The 18,099-nt window shown below is 41.3% G+C and overlaps 1 protein-coding gene across 1 annotated transcript in view; it reads right to left on the bottom strand.

Annotated features, from left to right (window-relative positions):
- LOC121333922 (c-Maf inducing protein) overlaps positions 1-18,099 on the bottom strand; it is a 130,443-nt gene that overhangs the window by 55,579 nt on the left and 56,765 nt on the right. The window contains exon 2 of the mRNA XM_041400726.1: positions 6,086-6,211. Within this exon, the coding sequence (XP_041256660.1) occupies positions 6,086-6,211 (126 nt within the window). The remainder of the gene's footprint in view (positions 1-6,085; positions 6,212-18,099) is intronic.

The following is an 18,099-nucleotide window of genomic DNA, read 5'->3' as shown; positions in this document are numbered from 1 at the left end:
CTCCCAGGCTGCAGGCACTAATCCTCCCTGTGCACCCTTCCGGCCACCTGACCCCAGCAAAACCACAGCACCATGCAGGAAATGCTGGATCTCCTGCAAAGGAAAACAAAGATCCCACTCTTGCACAGCATCCCTTGGTCCTGCCTCATTTTCAGGCTTACACTGAGAAGGCACTACAGGGAGCATTTCTTTCTTACCAAAGGAACAGGGAGTTCATAGCATGGCAGGATGAAAAAAGAGCCACCAGGCTCTTGTGGGTGCTCAGCTTCCCAGCCAACTCTGCAGGCACTGACCTACTCGGGCATTCAGGTTATTGTGAGTAACACTGCTGAAGTTTTAGCAAAGAGCACCAATGTGTAAAGCAGTGGAGAGAACCACAATTCATTTACAGGGCTGCACACAGACATTTACAGTTTATCTGATGTGCAGGGACAGAACCCAGGCTTTCTGCACTGAAGTCATCACTTCCTGGGAACTGACACCTACAGTTTTTTACTGCAGCTAAGGGCATAGTTTACTATATTTGTTCAGCTCTAGGGTACAATAAAAAGGAGAAAATGAGACAGAAAATACTTCAAACCAGCCATTCCTTAGGCATTCTGACCACACAAGGGAAGTTTTTTTACTTTCAGCCTTGTTGAGTCCAGTTCTACCCCACTCTTTTGACTGCTACCTTTCCAACTTAAAATTCAGCTGGAAATGTTTTGCCCGCTGTTGTCACAAATAGTAAATGAGACAGAACTGAAGTACAATGAAGATTCTGTAATTCTTCACTGTACTTAAATACAATTTTACACATAGAGGTATGCAAAATAATAGTTTAGGACCCTTGTGTGTTTAGTGTGTTCAGGCCCCAGTTCTGCCAACAATTTTCTTCTTAAATGCAGTGGCTTTAACAGGGTAGTGGGTGACACACGGTCCATCTGAGCTTCCTGCACAATCAAGACCTCACATTGTTTTTGTACAACCACAACACAGTAGAAAAATACTTTAGGAAACAGGAAAATGTGGGACTAAAACTCTTCAAAGGTGCAAGAAGATTAAATTACTTGAAGCTTATTTATTATTACAATGAGGAAGAAGAATATCTACTCTAAGAACATCTACTGTTAGCAGTATTTTTTTTAAGATTAAATGATCCTAGAACTGTGTTCTGAAGGATTTTATATTCTTATTTTTGGGGTGCAAAGATTCAATCAAGAGAGGAAAAGCCACCTGGGGTCAGCTGTAATACAAACTTTGCTCATAGGATTAAACTCTCCTGCTTTAAAAAGACAGTTCACAGGAGAAAAACTGTGCAAGAGATTAAATGCCTGCACATGCAAAGCTTTGGTCAACATGAGTGAATTTATACCTCTGCTGAAAAAGGAAGTATTTGCTCTGCACCCCAACTACTTCATTTCTTAGTCAATGAGTAGGAATACAAGTTTATTATTAAAAAGCAGTGAATGTTTTAAAGGCAAGTTTTCCTTTTTGCTCACAAAAAACAAGAAACTGAACACTTGCTTCATGCCAGTGTTACAGCCCCAGCAATAATTTGCACCCAGGCAAGGAGGAGACTAAATAGGAACCTGTGTGTTACTGAGAAACAAAACACCAGAAACTCTGCAAGAAACAGAGCATTCTAAAAATTATGGTGAAGGCCTCTGCCATTCCTTTAGCAGTAAATTACCACTACAACATCCCTTGCTCCTGGCATGTGTGTTATTCAGAAGAATACAAGAACAGGCTTGTCCATGTAGCAAACTGTTCCCAAGTTTTTCCTTGCAACAGCGTCCTTCACACACATGCTTCTAGGGGATTTTGCCATCTGAATGGATGTGGCAATAAGTGGGATTTGATGACCCAGATTTTGGCTTTGATTCTTCCTCAGTTTATTCTGTGATTCTCTCTCTCCCTCACTTGCTTTCTGGTCAGCAGGATGGGGGTTTTGCTGTGCTTTTTTTCTAGCTGATATTCATTACTGTGACTCATAAAACAGCACTGGCTTCTCTGCCCCCATTTATTATCAGCCATGGGAACAGAGCAATGTCCCAGGGCTGCAGGAAGCCCCACACAGCTGTACAAAACCTTCATACTGCTGATGCAAATCACTCTGTTGCACCTCTGACTTGAGCAGACCTGCAAGGGAAACCTGCCTCTCTTCTGCCTTAACACCGGGTAGAGAGAGAGCTGCTGGGAATTGCTAGAAATGCCCTTTTCCTCCTTAAAATATTCCCTACCTCTGCTGGGTTGTGGTCCTTGTATGACCTCTCCACACCAACAGCACTGGCTGGACTGGCACTTAAAACAAAAGGCAGGTTTCTCCAAGGAGACTAAAATAAAATATTACTGAAAACCCAGTGGAAACATTTACTGTGGGGACTCCCTGGCACAAACAGTGTGGTCAAGCACCGAGCTGAACGTGTGACTGTTGTGCTTGTCAAGGCTTCCTGCTCTGTTTGTTTTTCCTTCTGACTGCACTCGATTGCCAAGAAATTAATAAAACAACACGAGCGACAGGGATGGAAGTGGTGGCTTTAAGGCTAAAAGAAAGGACTCCACAGGAAAGCAAGGCAGTACTGTCGTGACTGAAATACCAAAGCCTTTTTCCTGGGACTATTCCTACATTTGGTGCTCAGCAGCTCATGAAATTATACTGTAAGGCTTTTTTCAATCTCCTTCAAAAGGTTCTTCCAGTTATTTCACTATCAAGGGTAGCATCCTCCTCATAATCATCCACACTGCACCATAATCACACCTTGTGCTTTACAAAGGGAAAGCAGAAGAGCAGAAGCCTAGCCCAGCTCAACGAGGCCCTGCTATTCCTGATACTAAAGAGCTCACACTTCATCAAAAGCTAAATTTAGCTCCTATTTCCTGGCCTGAAGAGCTCATGGCCTAATGAGCCAGCTTCAGCAACACCTTCTTTCCAACTGCAGGGAAGAAAAAAAATCCGAGATTTTGATTGCTGCTCACGGAAAGAACCAGGGATCTCATCATTTGGCAGGGGGAAAGAAAACACAAGCCCTCAGCATGTCTAGAAAACTGACAGTCCATGATCCCCAGAAACCTGACTGCCCATGAATCCCACATGGGACAATGGGAATCCCCAAATGCCAGGCAGTGAAACGCTCAGATAGCTGTGCTTATTCAACAAACACCGCGTGGGAAGAGCTCCACACATGAAAATGACTTTTAAATGTGAAGCCAGCCTGGATGAAGCTATCTGCTGCCTGAGAACAGGTCTTCCTGTGAAACCCAGGTAGACACGTCCTGTTACCGTGATCCCATTTCCCAAGAGGAGCTGCATCACCTCCGGCACTGCCTGTCAGATTTCGTGTGCTAAAATAGGTTGGGATGGGTCAGCGTTGCCATGGGAGGGCTTGGGATGATGTAAGGAAAGGTAATGGCACTCTTCCCTCTCTGACTCATTACTGTGCACTAATAAGCCAGAAATAGACCCTGGTGACAGCAGACAGAGGGGATGAAAACTTGAACATGGACAGGGGCTCTCCTGTGGCATCTCACACAGAATTGTTTAGGTTAGAAAATACCTCTAAGATCAAATCCAGCACAGCCAAGCTCATCACTAAGCCATGTTCCCAGGTGCCACATCTACATCTTTTAAATACCTCCAGAGATGGTGACTCAATCACTTCCCTGGGCAGCCTGTGCCCTGAGAACACTTTTGGTGAAGAATTTTTCCCTAACAGTCAATCTAAACCTCCACAGTCTTTTCCTCACCCACTAAGCAGGTCACCTTGTCACAAGAGGAGGTCAGCTTGGTCAAGCAGGACCAGCCTTTCATAAATCCACACTGCCTTCAGTTAAGCAGAAACTGGTATCTTAAATTCTTCTCAGAAATGAAAAATTGGGAAAGCCTGTGATTCAAAGTACTAAACTGCTTCATTTTATGTCAAATCATGTCAATAACATCCCATGGTTTTAAAGAATTTACAATGCAGCATGTGCAAAAACACGGATCAAAATATAAAATTTATATTGATCAGAAATATGGAATAAATTTGGGGTAGTCAAAACAGTTAATTTAGACATTTTTACATATATATACACACACACTTTATTTAAAGGCTTTGGGAAAAAAAAATAAACATACAGATTTCACCAAAAGTGTACTTCAGAAGAAACAGTACTGGGAACATGTTTTGGACTAGTTTGACTTGTTCCACTATCATACACTTCCTGATACTAGAGCTGGACATTACATCAGAGCATGCTGCTGCTCAGATTAGCAGAGCAGAATGATTTCATAAAAAACTGGAAGTCACAATTTTCCAGAGAGGTACTGAAGTCTCTCACAAATCTGGAAATAACTGAGCTATGCAAGGGCTACTTTCTCAGCTCCTCAGTTGAAGTGTCTTTGGATACCTCTGCTCTTTGTTACATACACTAGAAAGTTTCTGCAGAACTCAACTACTTCATAAATCCAGCTTTTTCAACTTCATTTCTTCAGCAGACTAAACATAACTTTGAGAACTGTTTTGGATTTGTGAATACACATTACAACTGTATAAGGGAAATCTAATTTTATACTCCCTCCAATCTGACCACATCTGATGAATCAAGACACTACCAAAGACCAAGTCATATTAAAAACATTTTTTAAAGTTTGTATTTCAAATTATGTCGAAATTCCCATAGTTATAATGTAATCTGATCCAGAGTGCTCAGCCAGGCAGCAATAAACAGAAGTCCAGCTAAGTCCACTTCTTTATGAGTTCCTATGAGGTTACATAAAGACACCAATCTTTTTCAAGAAAATACCAAAGTATCCATGCTAAGATGTTGCTGTTTCATAAACATAATTATTTATGTGTTTGGTTTGTTGCTTTTTCTTTTTCTTTCTTTTTTTTTTTCAAAGAGACAAATGTCAGGCTGCTCCAGATTACAGCCTGTCTACCCTACCAATTTCCTTTCCACTCAGCAGGAAGCTGTGGGTTCAAGTTTTATCTTGTATAGACCCAAAAAGGCAGCTGCCGTAAACTACAGAATAAGGACTTGGAAACAGAATTTGGAAGGGCAGGTGTAACTATTTCATCTGTTGAAATAGATATAAACTTAAATGCTAGCACCACTAGGGAAATTTATTGAAAAAGCAGAATGAAAATTATCATGAGAAAATCATCCAACTTGAGAAATTTAGACAACTTTCTGTCTAATTACTTCCATTAATGCATTAGGCAAGGAAGATTTCAACAATAATGAGGGGCCTAATCTAGCTGTTGGGAAATCATGGTTTGTCTTCCTACCTTTCCCTTACACTCCTACCTGGATGAAATACTTATGCACCACTGTCATGGCTGTATAATCATCTGAAAAAGTAAAATCCCAAAGGGTAACAGATAAACTATCTTCAAAACAATGTTGAGAAACATGAGAGAGAACCACGCAAGAGTTAAGCTGAAGCCAGTTTGGTATTTTTAAGTTTTGACCTTTCAAAGTTCTTTGGGGGCAATGCAGCTTTTCCTACTTACTCCAGAGTATTTCCAAAGCTCAGTGCTGTGGAGAGCTTTTCTGTCACTAAAACTTGCAGTGACCTAAGGGGGAGCCTACAAAGCCTCAAGTGGATGAAGAAATCTGGAATAATGTAAACACACTGTCTTCTGCTTGAAAACAACACTTCAGAGAACCAGCATATACAGATATCCATACAAATATACTGAAATATTTCAGTGAGGATTGAATATTTTTTTTAAAATAGGTATCTGCCAGTTCCAGTGAAATTCTTGGTTTCCTAGATGAAACTTTTCACTTTTTTCATGCAGGAATAAGACTGTATGTAAAAATACAATCATTCCAAGCCCTCATCAATGTGCCTTTACACAGAGCACTACTTTGCTGCACAAATTCAGCAAGAAGGCTTAATCACTATGGCCCAAAATTTCCATTCTGACTGTTGAACAAACAGTTTCAGAGCTATCATCCTGAGCAAATTTTCTGGTGGTTAGATAATTTGACCGCACCAAGTTCTCTGTCTTTTCTGAGTTCACCTAATTAAGATTTCATGCACAGGAAACAGAATGAAGTTGAAGGAGATTCAGAGTAAGAGAGAATTAAAGTTGTACTTTTATGTTTACTGTACCTGCAGTAGGACAGTACCCCCCGGGATTGTGAGCTGTAAACAGTACTTAGGGGCATTCTCCCAGGAGAGCAGTTGAACATCTTCAATAGCACTGTAGGAAATGGAGTTTTCCATGTACCCAGTTGGCTGCAAGAAAACAAAGGAGAAGGGGGAAAAAAATGTTTACTTATCCATCATAAGTTTCACAATTTTCAAGGAAGAACAGCACTATGAAAATTACTCTTGGTGTTGCAAATATCTGCAAAATCTAATTGAAAAGCAAACTTCCTACCCAGGTCATTCAAGAGAGCCCCATCCAGCCACCTTCCTCCAATTCATTCAAGTGTTAAGATCACTCACATAAAAACAAAACTAGGCCAGTCCAAGGTGCCTGAAACACACAGATGCCAACCTGTCCTAGACCCAAAAATCAATGGAACCTAATTCCAGGTTGAATTGAGCTATGAAGGGGTCTGTCCATGCACATGCTATCAATGCATGAAGAAGCACCTCAGTCACACAGACAGATCAGCACTGTCCTCAAGTCCTAAAGCAAGGCTGCTTCATCCCACACATTCCCCAGCTGTGATTTTGATCAACCACATCACCAAGTTCCAGATTCCTTCACTTGACAGTGGTTCTTGGGGCTCCAAAGGTACAGCCCTCAAGTTTCAGACTCAAGCAAAAGCAAAGCAATCAATGTACTCATCTTGGCCTACAGGTAAGCAGTGGTTTCCTGAACAGAGTGCTGATGTCTGGTTTAAAATGAAAGTCACCATTAAAACGCAAATAAGTAACTGCATTTTGCAATTAAATATACAATACAAACCGATAGTTGCAGGAAAACAAACTTAAACGTGAAACTACTTGTTAGTATCCCTGTAATTCTTAGGCATTACAGAAGTACAATTATCTCTGAGATAAGAAGAAATAGAAAGCACATATGAAATTGTATCTTTAAGTAAACACACAGTGCTACAGCTGTGTATCTATTGAGTCTGCGTACATACTCTGTACTTTATGCAAGTCATTTTTAAAGTAATTGAATATTTAACAGAGGTCCTCCAAAGACATCATTTACTTTGATGTGCTACAGCATAAGTGAACTGCTCAGTACTGCTGTGGCAGAGAAACTATTTTCATACAAAAATAATTAATCCCACCTTATGGATAAACCATAGACTTAATCATGTCTTTAAAGAGAATAGAGCTCATTACATTTATGAATTATTTTCTCACTATTACTGATTTACATATAACTTCAACTTCTCAAACTCACTCCCACTGTGCCCAATACATAAGTTATTTTTAACTGACAGTCTTGAAATAAGGAAGGCAAGGGAGGCAACCACATCTACTTCAGGGTCAAACAAGGCCAACTCCTAAAATCATAACACAGGATTCCTGGGGGCGAGTGTGAAATAAGCAAATTGCATTTGGAACGTCTCTGCTTCTAATTGGTACAACTTTCTTCCATAAGTTAGGTAGGTGGTGCATCTGGAAACCGTACTTTGGAGCTCTACACTTCATACATGCTTCTAAGGCCATAAACGTCATCCACCAGAAACGCAGTGACAGCCCTGTCACCCACCTTTGCTGCCACAAGAACTCAGCTGTTTTTTCAGCAAGAAAAACCCAGCCAGCCACAGAACTCAATCTCAATATCTTTTCCCCTAACGGCTGCTGCAGCAGCGCTCATTTTGCACCAGCCCTGGGTGAAAACAATTTTCACTGTCTCTTTAACAAAAACCTTGTTGTGCAGGAAGTATGATAAACTTCTGCTTATTCATTTACCCACAATATTGTTCTACACTAGTGACTGGAATCCCAGTGGCTTAATACTGATACTGTACGTCATGCGTTGCCTACTGGAGAGTAATTATCTCGTTCTCACAGGAAGCCAAAGGCCCAAGATCCTTTGGTAATCAGCATTACAACACTCAGGGAAAAATATCAAAACAGCCAACATAAAATCTAGTATGCTCAGGGGGCAAAGTTATCAAAAACGTGCTCTGAAAGACTGGAGAAGGGAGAAATCCAGAACCAGTTAATGCAAATATAAAATGAAATGAACCAAAGTAATTTAAATTTCTCTTTTAAGAAGGTGGTGACTGCCCTTAATACCCTCCATTAACTTCAAAGAGGATTTGAGGAATTCTCACAGAAGCTGTTTCCAAGAGAAGCTTCTCTATACCTTAAATTGCCATTTAAACTGCATTAAAGACAACTGAGCCAGTTGAAGCACAGCTCTGTAGCCATTCACAAGGATTTCATCCCAGGCATACACCTCTTCTCACAGGACAGTCCTTCTCCTTAAGGAGAATGGAGGAGCAGAGTTCTGCAGTTTGCCAAGGATGGGAAGACTACCTAAACCTTAAGATGAAATTATGCAGATGGTCAATCACTCTAAGTGAAAGCCAATGAGGGACTTTATGTAGCATTCATATGATCCTGTATCCACACCTTCCATCTAGCCATACTATACACATACAGTTGTTTGCCATCTTACTCAAAAAAGAAGTAGCCTAAATATACTTCAATCCCTGTAAGCATCATCATATGCATTGGTTCTGATTTCATTAAAACACAATCTTCTAAGAAGGGAAATATTTTCAGTTCTGAAAACACTAGTTATAGGCAACTTCACCTCTGTTTCACAACAGAGAGAGTCTAAAGTACAGTAATTTATCACTGTATAGAGCCCCTTGAAATGTTGCTGTCCAACACTGAAGACCATGCTCCCACAGCAGGGCTGGGCAGAAATGCCCTGAGGAAGCACCAAAACAGAGCTGTCACCAGACCTGAGGCCTGAAGACCATGCTCCCACAGCAGGGCTGGGCAGAAATGCCCTGAGGAAGCACCAAAACAGACCTGAGGTCACAGGCTGTGCTGCTCCTCAGAGACCACAACACCCACAAGGGGAAGGTCAGTCCCACACAAAGGTGTCCTTCTCCTCATCTCTCCACACACAGGGCCAACTCCTAAACAGATACAAGGACAGAGCTCTGTTCCTCAGCAGAGTTTTCTCAAGACCAAGCACAGTTCAGCCATTTACCAGGAAATGGCCCGAGGTAAAACCACAGCCCGAGTCACTGATTTCTCTTAAAACACAGGTTATTTTGACATTCAGGTATGTGAATGTCAATCACAGTGAATCACTGTGGTTGATAAATAAGCAGTGCAAGTGCTGCACATTCTCATGTTGCAGCTGGTCTTGCTTGCACCCACCCCTCAGAAGCTGCATCCTCACCCCCAGGTCTCTCCATGGGAAAGTCAAATCACAACAACACACCAGGCCAGCAACGTGGATTCCAAGGTTTGAAAATACCAATAATGAGACAGATCCTCACCGGGCCACCACTGAGAAGCATCTGGCATGAATACTAGTCTTAAGCAGCATTCCCATCTCCATCCACCCACTCTGTCTCTGCCCATACAAATATTTGTCTGGCTGTGGCGTCAGGCAGATCAGGGAACCCATCCAGCTTTTGCCAGATTACTTTTGAGCTCCTTCAGTTACCATAACTTAGGGGCAGCACATCGTTTGGAAGGGGGAGCTGAGGACCTGAATACATCACTTTAATTATTGGTATCAGACAGTCTAAAGCCACAGCATCTTGAGCAGCAGTATGTCAAGTTCAGTTGAAAATGCCTTTTTTTAAAGAAAACAGTAATTCTTATTTTTATAGCTGTCATTTTTGAAAGGAGATTTATATTTCCTGGCAAAGTCTGAAATCTGTGAAACGAAGCAAGATAATGGACTTTTCTATCTCACTCTACAAAACTAATCCTGACTTAAGAAAGTTTGGCCAGAGAATCTACATATGTCAGCTTACAGATTTATAGTTATAGTTTGAACTTCTGGCTGTTTGTTATTGAATATGTTCTGAAATACTGTAAGATTTTCATAAATGAAAATGCAATTTCTTACAACAAACAAAAACCCCGTAAGGAAACATTTTTTTTTCTTTCCATTAGCCTTTAGCCTCCTAACAAAACATACAACTTTTCTGCTGGGAAATCAGGTATGTTTTAACTTGGTCTTTTTTCAGTTCCACGAAGATTTATTAATCATACAGCTCTGAAACTTTACACCAGAATAGGCACACACCAAAACCTACTACAAATCAAATCTTAGGGGAATCCAGTGCTCCCAAAACTGGAAGAACATGTAGGTTCCTGCATAAGCCTGGTTCTCTCTTGTGTTTCTGGGAAAAGTCAGCAGCAGCAAACTACTCAATAATGCAAAAATCTGCCCACTTGTTTCCATGGGAAATTCTAAAAGGGAAAGAATAAACATGACGTCCATTGTTAATATGAGGCTTGTATGCACTTACTCATATAATAATGCACTAAATCTTCAGCTGCATATTTTCCAAAGAAAGCACCTAGAAAAGATGAATTCTACAAATAGAGATGGTTATTTGCATTAAAACTTACTTAGACTGACAACTCCCACCAACACAGCAACATCGGAGAATGATTTTCCCAATTAAATACTCCAGATGGTGAGGGGAAATGGGGCTGTTCCAGACCCTCTCTCTTCTGCTGGCAGGTGCTTATTTCTCTCTTGGCTGCTCTTAAGAATGAGCCATGCTCCTGCTGTAGCCCAGGATGCTGAGCATGCTGTGTCACACGTAAGTTTTCCATACCCAAATAAGATTCATACCTGCTAAGTAACACATAGGAAGAGCTGATTGTTCTCAAAACTTTGATGGGGGTGGAGACTATTTAGTTGATACTGCAGGGTAATGGACTCTGAAACTGCTGAAAACAATGGCTGATTTGAAATAAATCTCTCTTAGAAGACATCCATGGCTCTGAGAATGCCCCTGCAACTACCGATATTTCAGATAAGGGCAATTAACATCTTTGCTCATTAACTACAGACCCTATCAGAAGACATTTATCAAGTTCAGCAATTAGCAGTACTATACCACAATATGCAGTACAGTACAATTTGTCTTTTTCTTGACATGGAAGAATTTACTGCCATGCTCACTTGTCATGATAACTTGAGAGAGTCAATGTCAATCTCGTGGAGATTAACCTGATAACAAAACAGACAAAAAGACTAACAGAAGGAGACACCCAACTCTGCCCCAAAACTACACAAAGGTATTTCTGAGCTTTCTTGGAACAACATTCTCGCCTAATCTGTCAGGCTTTGTGGTCTCCCAGTCTGCCCATCATAACCATTCCCTCTCCACTCCTCCAGGTAAGTGGTTTTATGTGTTGGACCACAAGAAAGATTCCACCTGCTCTGTGTAGTGAAATTGGTCTCCCCATGGGGCAAACCTAAATTATTTCTGCTTGGAGCTGCACTGTCCCTAACTATCTCCAAGTTGGGTATTGATGCTTGGTGGGGTCTTGGTTGGTTGGGCTTGAAATTTTTTGGTACGTGGAAACAAACTGGGACACTGTGACCCAAATCTTCAGTGAGGTCCCATGTCAGTCAAAGTTGAGGGTGTATTAGTTCACTGGTGATGACAGGAAAAAGAGGGAGGGGGTTTTCCAGCACAATTCTCTGTGTGTGGGTGACTGTGTGTATAAACACCCATGCATGTCTGTGTGTGTATAAATGTACACACACACCTGCCTTTCTTTACAGCTACACAGTGATAAAAGATAGCACAAATATATCCCACATTCTCTACACAAAAATACAGCAGCAACTGTCATGCTCAGTGCAAAGTAGCTCAGGTGCAGTGACAAGATTTCATTGAGGAAGACCAGATCCTCCAGTGGAGCTGGTCATCCAAAATAAATCAGTGGAGCTTCACTGATTTATACAAGCTGGGAATCTTTACTCAGAAAGCCAACAGAAGTTTAACCAAATCTAGCTCAGCAGCAACAATGTGCATAAATCTCTTCCTTCCTCTAAATATTTAAGACAACCAAGACTGGAGGATGTTGCATTAATTAACCTTACAAAACTGATAAAAATATAAAAGCTGCCAGTAAGAAACAGCTTACCCCACAGTGTGCAGAAAAAAAAACCAAACCTTCCAATCTGCAGTGGGGCTGAAATATCAGTTCTGTGGAGCTTTAGCAAAGGGACAGGCCAAAACTGTCCATCAAAGAGCTGACAAGAAAAAACTGCTCTCAATATTGGGACATGTGAGCTTAAAATATGTAAAACCTGTGCGGCAGACATCAGAGTGGGAAGAACTTCAAATTAATTCAGATCTGAAGCGAGTTAAAAGCACAGAAGTTCATTATTAAGAAAAAGGGAAATTAAGGTCATGTAATGGAATATGTACCATGACAGGGGAGTCAAATAAGAAGGAAAAATGTATTATTTAGCTGAAATTCATATAGATTTTTTTTTTTAAACAAGGACATTCTTCTATTTAACTGTCACACCCAGGTGAAAGAGCACTTCTGAAGCTTCACTTCTTTGAATATCTGGAAGTAAAATAAGACATATCTTGAAGACTTCCCAAAGAGGCCCATTATCAATATGACCTTGTTTAAGCAGCCTGTAAGAAATCAACCCTTTCTCTCTGGCCAACTTGACATGCCAAAGGGAATTCCTCCTGAGACTTCCAGTAGCACTGAATGTTAAATTGGTTGCCATGCTGATGTCCAAAAAGCTCTGAGGTCAAGCCTATGTAAGAAACCTTGTCTCCTGCTTTCAGACCTCTGCTGATAGGGATGAGAACATGCTGCCAGGCGACCACAGCTTACCACTGAGATAATGGCCAAATCTGCCAAATCATTGCCAAGGGGAAGGAATAGGTCCCAGGCCAGAAATTAGGAGAGGAAAGGGAGGAGTTGTGTTTGACACAGCGTGTCAGACACAGTGAGACTTTCACAGACATTGGCCTGACTGCCCTGCCAGGTGGAGCATCTCTGCTTGGAGCAGCAACTCTCCAAGTGTGCACTGAAGACTTCAACACCTCCCAAGGAATGTGAAGAACTCAAAGAACAGAATTACTATCCCACATTTTCCAACTGCAAAGAAAATCTCAGTTGAGGTTGTAGCTGCACCATGCTCTTGATCACATCTGAGAGAACATGAGAAGCCTGAGAGATGTGGGAGAAGAACTCAGACTTCCTGACTCCAACCATGTGAAAGAGCTTCAAAAACATCCTCCTCCTCCTCCAAAACTGGGTCACAGATTCATAAGAATGACCACTCCTTAGCAGAGTTCACGTTCTCCGTATTTTTGCATTTATCACTGCTGTCCATGAAACTTTCCTATGGGAAGAAATACTCCCCAACCTTGACAAGATGGGTATGTTATTTATCCAACTTCCTTGAAATTACTTCAGCCAAGAAGGGACACCACCAGCCAAAATACAGCAGCTACTCACAGGAGCAGCAGTAAGAGAACCAGGGACTTCTTGCAGAAAGACTATACACACACCTACTTCTGTAAGACATTTGTTAGAGGAATATTGAAAAATCCCTAACTTCTGCCCAGAATATGATATACCTACTGAGTGCTAAATAGATCTTAGGTCACTATAGCAACAATGATTTAACAGAAACAAAACCACATCCTTGTTCAAGGCTTCTCTCTATTATCAATTCTTTCAACAAATCAGCTGTGTCACACACGATGAAATGCATCGAGTGCTGCTAAATCAGAGAGGAGAGGGGGTTCCATGTAAGGATTTTAGACCAAGCAGACACAATGTATGCTAGATTAAAATGCCACCTTTTAATACTGCTTTAACCGGGGGCAGCCCTGAGAGCTGGGAGTGAAAGGTGGTTTCAAATACAGATGGGTTCAAATACAAAGGTGGCACCTGGATAATCTGTCTGTTGAGTAACTGGAAGCTGGTGTGTACTGTGAACAGGAGACCTCTGTGCAGCTGGGTTCTTCAGAACTGGTTTAGGTACTGGCAAGAGCATGTTCCTATTGCAGATCATCCTTGCACTTGCGGTGGTTTTTACTTCTGGTTTACAGATCCCCAAAGCCTGCTGTTCACTATCTCTGTTAGGTCAACAAAAGGTGAAGAAGGAAACCGCATTTGTTATCAGTAGGGTCACATCCTCTGTGCAAGGATCTGCTCCTCCCATGGAAAATTTTAGGGCTTTGCAAAGCAAAAAGGCCGAAGGCAGCTGTGAGGGAAGCAACCCATTCACCTCTGTCGCCTGGGAATATGAAGTCGAACCTGAAAGGCCATCCAAGTGTAAATGACTGAATTTGTAAGAAGCTGAGCTATCCAGGATCTCAGGTCCCATTAGAAATACAGAATCTGAATCATGGACTGCAATATTGACAGTTCTCACCACCTCCTCAATGCTCATACCAGCTCATTTCGTACTACACTTTATTTACAATAAATTAAATTGTCGCAAAATTAAACACAGCATAAGTAAAATATACATTAAGTTCTGTTTTTCATTTCAAGAAGCATTCTCCAGCATTACTTATCATGCCCATGCTTTCTACCTGCAGAACAGTGAATCCCTTAGACACTGTAATAATCAAACAATTTCCATTAACAATTTTTTCCTTTTCTTTGTAATGCACCCTTAACCCTGCAGTTCCCAGGAAACCACATCCAGTCTCAATTCGATGAACAAGTACAGAACAGGGAGTGCAGTAACCCAACTAAGTTTCTGAATTACCCCCAGGGAATGCTCTAATCTCATCGTTTTTGGAGAAAATATGAACATGTCTTGAGTTCCCAGGAAAAATATTAACACAGCTCTGTGCTGTGCAGAGAGAAGAGAAAGGACACGCAGCAAAGCCTTCAAAAAAGCTATAGATATCCTGCTAATGACAGCCTCACTAAACTCACACTGTTATTAGGAAAAAAAAACAACAGGCACCTCCTGGGGATGAGTCAGAGCCATTTGGAATCACCTTCTGCTACAGGAGGAGGTGGGAAAACGTGCTTAAAGTGACAGTGCTTTGTCTGACCTGTCTTACCTCCTACAATAACTTGGACAGGTCTGTGTAATTTTAAGTGAGATTCATCCCTCATGTCTGCAGCAGTGATTTCCCTCTGATTCTGTTTCTCTCAGCACTACAGAATGACACGGATGGAAAGTGCCCTTTCCTTCCCTCCAGCAGAGCCTGGAACCAGCCGGTACCTCCTCCACTGCTGGTCTCCCTCATTGTTTAACATCTGACTGCTGTTTGTACTGGGAGGGAGTGCTGCTATTTAAATAGAGCTGACTGAAGTATGTGCAATGCCTCTGAGGAAGGGAGACAGAGAGGGAACGGAGAAGGAGAGGGCAACTGCAGTGAAATACCAGAGCAAATATTGGAGAAAAGTGCCAGTTGACTGGGAAATGGAAATAGAGAGGACACAGAACACCAGCTAGAACCTAAATAACCTTTTTAAGTTCTCTTACTGTGCAAAAAGATACAAAGCAAAGTATACTATGCAAAGTGGCACTTTGGTTTAAGAAGCAAAGTAATTAAATATTTAGCTAAAATCACAAAGGCATTGTGCTCATAGAGAATGAAGTGGCATGAAACTGGCATACCCAACTAGCAAACTTTTTGTTTCAATACAACATTTAATAGTCTAGCAAGCTGCTTTTTCAAGAAAGGTGTCCTTATCATCATCTCCACAGACACACTTTGAAAAGCAGAACAGAGAACAGCCCTAAAATTAGGCACTATGAAACTGGCAAACCCTTTCATCTGGGTGGCTCCTGAAAGGCTGGAGAAGAATTCCAAGGAATGGCAATAGTTCCCCCAGGGATCCCAGTGCACACAGCTTTGAAGAGATGCCTACCAGAGAAGCCCTGTTCATCAGGAGCTAATGCATCATGCACTGCTCTTCTGTCTCACAGTGTGTTTTGGAAAACTAAGCCACCTTAGTCCTCCAACAGCATTTTCTGTTCCAACAGGATGATTCAGCCCTCAACAAGACACACTCACTTGTTTCCTCTGCATGCTCTGACACAGGGCCCACTCGTGGGCAAGGAAACAGATGTACCTGCCCTCCCTGCTACTGCTTGAGAGACGAGCCAGGGGCTCCCACAACACATCAGACCATCTAGATGCATCTCTGAAGATGCAATTTTGGAAAAACCCAGTTACTTGCACAGCCAACAGCTAGTGATGCACATCTGAAGGTGAAAAGAAATACAGTGCTTCCCAGGCTGCAGGAAAAATCAGCTTTCTGGAGGAGACCTATGCCCGTCTACTTGGCCTGACTTATATTCCCAGACCATGAAGCCACAATGCTGCTGGGAAAAATTGTGTAGCACACAATCAATCAACACAGAGATGGCTTATACACTTGAGAGTAACAGCATCTTTGCATACTAGGTTAGGGTGACTTGCCCTTGCCCCCCTGCCCCCCCTTCCAGTTTCACATCAAAAATCTGTTTTAAAATAATTCCAGCCTTTAAGACAAGCTGAACTTTCAGGCTATGTCAGCACAATGGCTGCAAGTTTCACTCCCACCTTTGGCAACTATGTTTTGGTTTTCAAGCTCAATTATACTGTCAGGTCTGTGCAAAATTCTGAAGCAAAACCCTTGTCTTCTATCTGGATTACTGCACTAATTTATTTACTATCTCTAACGGAAATACCTAATTTCTCTAAAACCTTCAATATTGCAAACACAAGTTTGTAAGACTGAGTTTTCCAGTCAGGGAAGAAAGTGCACTTGTTCATGGCTTTGACCTCAATGAACAGTTACTACTATTAGCCTAGGAAATTTCCACCAAGGAAATCTGAATGTCATTAGGGAACTGCTTGCCCAAAGTTAAACTGACCAGTGATTTTCTAACAGAATGCCAATACTACTGAAGCACATTAGCATTTCATGGTAAATCTGAATTCAATTCATCGCAGTCTTACAGCCACCAGTGAGGGTTATGATGTGGACTCAAAACACTGACGAAAACATGAGTTGCTTCCCCTTGGTGACATTCTGGTTTCAGCAGAATACAAAAGCTTCCAAATTAGATGTGTGTTTGAACTCTACACCTGAACACACATCCTGCATTTTGCCCACTACTGCTTGCATCAGCTTTAGTCAAAGCGGGAATGGAAAAAAGGGGTAAGCATTCCTGCCCTCCTCTATGTAATTAAAATCCACAAATGCCACCACGTCACTGTATGACACCATTGCTGCACAGCTCACAATCCTAACAGTGACCTTGGAATTGCCTTGGCTACATGTTCCTACAGCCCTAACAGACTCTCATGGCAGTGTTACGTTGAAAAATGTGCCTTACCAGCAAATCAACCTGAACAGAATGAGTATGAAGGGCTGAAAATCAAGAATAACTAACATCATTTTCCTACTTACATCTTTCCAGACACTTTTTACAGAAGAATGCTTTATATAGAGATTTGTTTATTAATTTCCTCAGAGACAAAGAAACAGGTCAAATAAATATAAAGCCTTCTAAAATAAAGCACAGTATCCATGTTTAATCTCTGAAAAAGGCCCAAGTGCTCAGCAAGCTTCAACGAGATGTTATCAAGTCATTTCAGGGAAGTATTATTATTGGAAAGGAAATACAAAGCTTGCAAAATAAAGTAACCTCTGTCCTTTTCTCTATCCTGCTGAAAAAGACCTTTTTACTTTCTGTTTCTGAAAAAATACATAATTTTAAAATATAGATCTTTGAATATTAAATCAGATTCTGGTCTTGTTTTCTTGTAAGAAATTACCAGGTCTTACTGGAAATTAATAAAACAGAAACCAAAACCAAATTCAACACTGTAAACAGCATAGCAGATGATTTCCAAATACTCCAACCTTTTGCAATCCCTAAATTCAACTCAGAAGTTCAGAGAACAACTGAGAAAAATGCTTCTCTGCTTCAGATTTAAGTTCAGAACCTTAATCTCAAATCTTGCTCTTTGGAAAGCAAAAAAATTAAGTCAGACTCAGATCCAAAGTACCGATAGAAAGTTTCAGTTTGACCCACATCCTAACACCTCCGCAGCCAATCCTCATGATTTTCTGCCAGCACCACTCTCGAAGCACAGATCAAAGGCTTTACTGTACATTTGGAGCCATTCCTGTGATGTAAGGATTAGGCATGGAGAAGGAGCATCGTATTTTCAAAGGTGCAACTGCCTGTGAGTGTATCTAGT

Source organism: Onychostruthus taczanowskii, unplaced genomic scaffold, assembly GCF_017590055.1.
Source record: "Onychostruthus taczanowskii isolate IOZ18803 unplaced genomic scaffold, ASM1759005v1 scaffold18, whole genome shotgun sequence".
Lineage (NCBI taxonomy): Eukaryota > Metazoa > Chordata > Aves > Passeriformes > Passeridae > Onychostruthus > Onychostruthus taczanowskii.
The sequence above is the reverse complement of the archived record's forward strand: the minus strand, read 5'-3'. Positions and strand labels throughout refer to the sequence as shown.